A 2,290-nucleotide genomic window follows, 5' to 3' on the forward strand; every position below is an offset into this window, starting at 1 on the left:
TGTGTGTGTGTCAGTTTTTTTTTTTTATGTGACGTGGGGTTTTCACAGGGCTTATATGACAGGCGGCAGGTCACTCAGCGGGAAATGAGCCACATGTCCAAACACAGTTCAGAAAGGAACAACAGATTTCAGCATGTTGACAGCAGCGATACTGTCAGCGCTCCTGATGATGGGGGATCTCGGAGGGGCGGCGGCGTCTGACTTCCACGTCTTCGGGAAATCCTTCCACAACGATGAAACCCTGCGGAGCAGCGTCGACGACAGGCACTCTGTGAGGAAACAGCCGCGCCAGCAGGTAAGAAGCAACCAGTCAACCAATGACTTGTTTCTTTTTTTGTTTTTTTGTTTTTTTTGTTTGTTTTCTTCATCTTATATTCTGGGTCTCCAGATAACCGAGGTCCAGTTGATGCTCTGTGTAACTTCATTTTAGATCTTGTACATCATGAGTGGAAGAAGCCTTTTTCAGATTTTCAAATGACAACAAACTGCTTCAATCAAGCAGAAAGAGCCGTTTGATTACAATAAAATAAATATCTGCTTTCAGAGCATAGCGTAGTTACAGCTGTGCATCACCTCTTAGAGTAATTGCTCATCGTCATCAGTCAATTTTGTAACTCAAGACTTGTTTTTGAATAATTTTCAGGAACTCTTTCTCACTTCCTGTTTCAAAATAACTGTTTGTCTAATTCATTTTAAGTTTATTTACATGTGTACTTTGGGTTATTTAGTGTAAAAAAAAAAAGCTTAATAAATAAAGACTAATTGATCGATTGATTGATCAATGTCAGATAGCACCAAAAAGAAAAACACCAAACCATTTTACTTTTGAAAAATAAACATTAAATGTTTGCTCTTTAGCTTAACTAAAAATAGTAGACGTTGATTTTGCTACTGTCACTTCTTGAAGAACACAGACGAAAAGGCCCGCATTGAAAATCCACTTGACCTGATTAAATGCAACCCTAACACATCCAGGTACCGAGTGGGCTCCGCAGAAGTTTGGATCTGGAGAGCTTCAAGCTGCACGTGACCCCAGCCACCAGCAGGAACAGCCTGCCGACCATCATCAAGCTGTACCCCCCCACAGCCAAACCGCTCCACATGCACGCCAACATGCCGCTGCGCTTCGGCAGGGACAGCAACGACGAGAGGGTGCCCAACTCCAGCCCCAACATGCCCCAGAGGTTCGGGAGGTCCTGGGAGTTGATCCAGATGTGTGGAGAGTGCCGCGAGGCGCGAGATGCCCCCAGCCCGGTGCTGCCTCAGAGATTTGGAAGAGACGCTCCTTACTGGAGCCTCCTCAGGACGCTGGCCAGTGAACACTTGTTGGACGCTGGCTTGCACTGGTATGGAAATGACACAATCTAAAATATCCCTCATCGTAACCACTAACTCTGCTTCCTTTGCTATGATTAAAGTGTCTCAATATCCAACAGGACAGAAGATTTTGACTACAAAACCAGTTCTGAAGAAGATGTAGACACGAACGAACAGACCTTCAAAGGATAGCCAGATCTTCTATTAAGTTCTGGTCCTTTCATTGAGTGTTTTTATTGTAAAGATGCTTCAAGTTATTATAACAAAGCTTAGATCTGGAGTATTTCCATGTAGATGTTGTCTTCTGAAAATAATGTCCTTCTCTGTACTGAAACTGATCTTATAGAAGAATGAAGTTTACACAAAAAGTAAAAAATAAAGCTTCAAGCAATGAGAATGCAAAATGTTATTGTGTTATTCATCTTAACCCGTCATCATTTCTGTAGAAAAGTCCCCAAATTCTTAGGGATATTCTGGAGAGAAAGCATAAAGTTCATCATAAAGCCCTTTGACTTTGAATTATTTTCTTGAACTGGGTTTAGAGGGGAGTAGATACGTTTTGAGCTTAACGTGGTTCCTTAAAAAACGAGCAAAACTGAACCTGCTCCATCAAGCTGCTGAGGAAGCAGTTGTTGCACTATTTGAACACTAGAGGGTGCAATCTCTAGGTTTAAATCGAAAACCTTCCCTGACTGCTGTGTTATAAAATCATCATGTCACTATTACAACACGAGAGAACAACAGAAACTGCATAATACACTTTATCACACTTAGATTTAGTTTTACAAGACATACAAATTGGAAACATTATTCAGAAAAAAAGCTCAATTATTTCCTTTCAGTCAAGCAGTTGGTTTTCTGATAGGAAACGAGAAGTATGGATTTTATTTTATTTTAATTTTTTTTTGTTCTTCTTTTTTTTTGGGGGGGGGGGGCGGGTCCCTCATTTCAGGTTTTTGCAGTTTACCAAATT

General features: G+C 41.1%; 1 protein-coding gene across 1 annotated transcript; it reads left to right on the forward strand.

Moving 5' to 3' along the window:
• Positions 1–12: 12 nt before the first annotated feature.
• npvf (neuropeptide VF precursor) lies at positions 13–1,714 on the forward strand. The gene is made up of 3 exons (XM_015029010.1): positions 13–295; positions 976–1,346; positions 1,437–1,714. The coding sequence occupies exons 1-3, from the start codon at positions 134–136 to the stop codon at positions 1,507–1,509; spliced, it is 606 nt and encodes a 201-aa protein (XP_014884496.1). The 5' UTR covers positions 13–133; the 3' UTR covers positions 1,510–1,714.
• Positions 1,715–2,290: the final 576 nt, after the last annotated feature.

This window comes from Poecilia latipinna, unplaced genomic scaffold (genome assembly GCF_001443285.1).
Source record: "Poecilia latipinna isolate Pla-1442-1.1 unplaced genomic scaffold, P_latipinna-1.0 Scaffold141, whole genome shotgun sequence".
Taxonomy (NCBI): domain Eukaryota; kingdom Metazoa; phylum Chordata; class Actinopteri; order Cyprinodontiformes; family Poeciliidae; genus Poecilia; species Poecilia latipinna.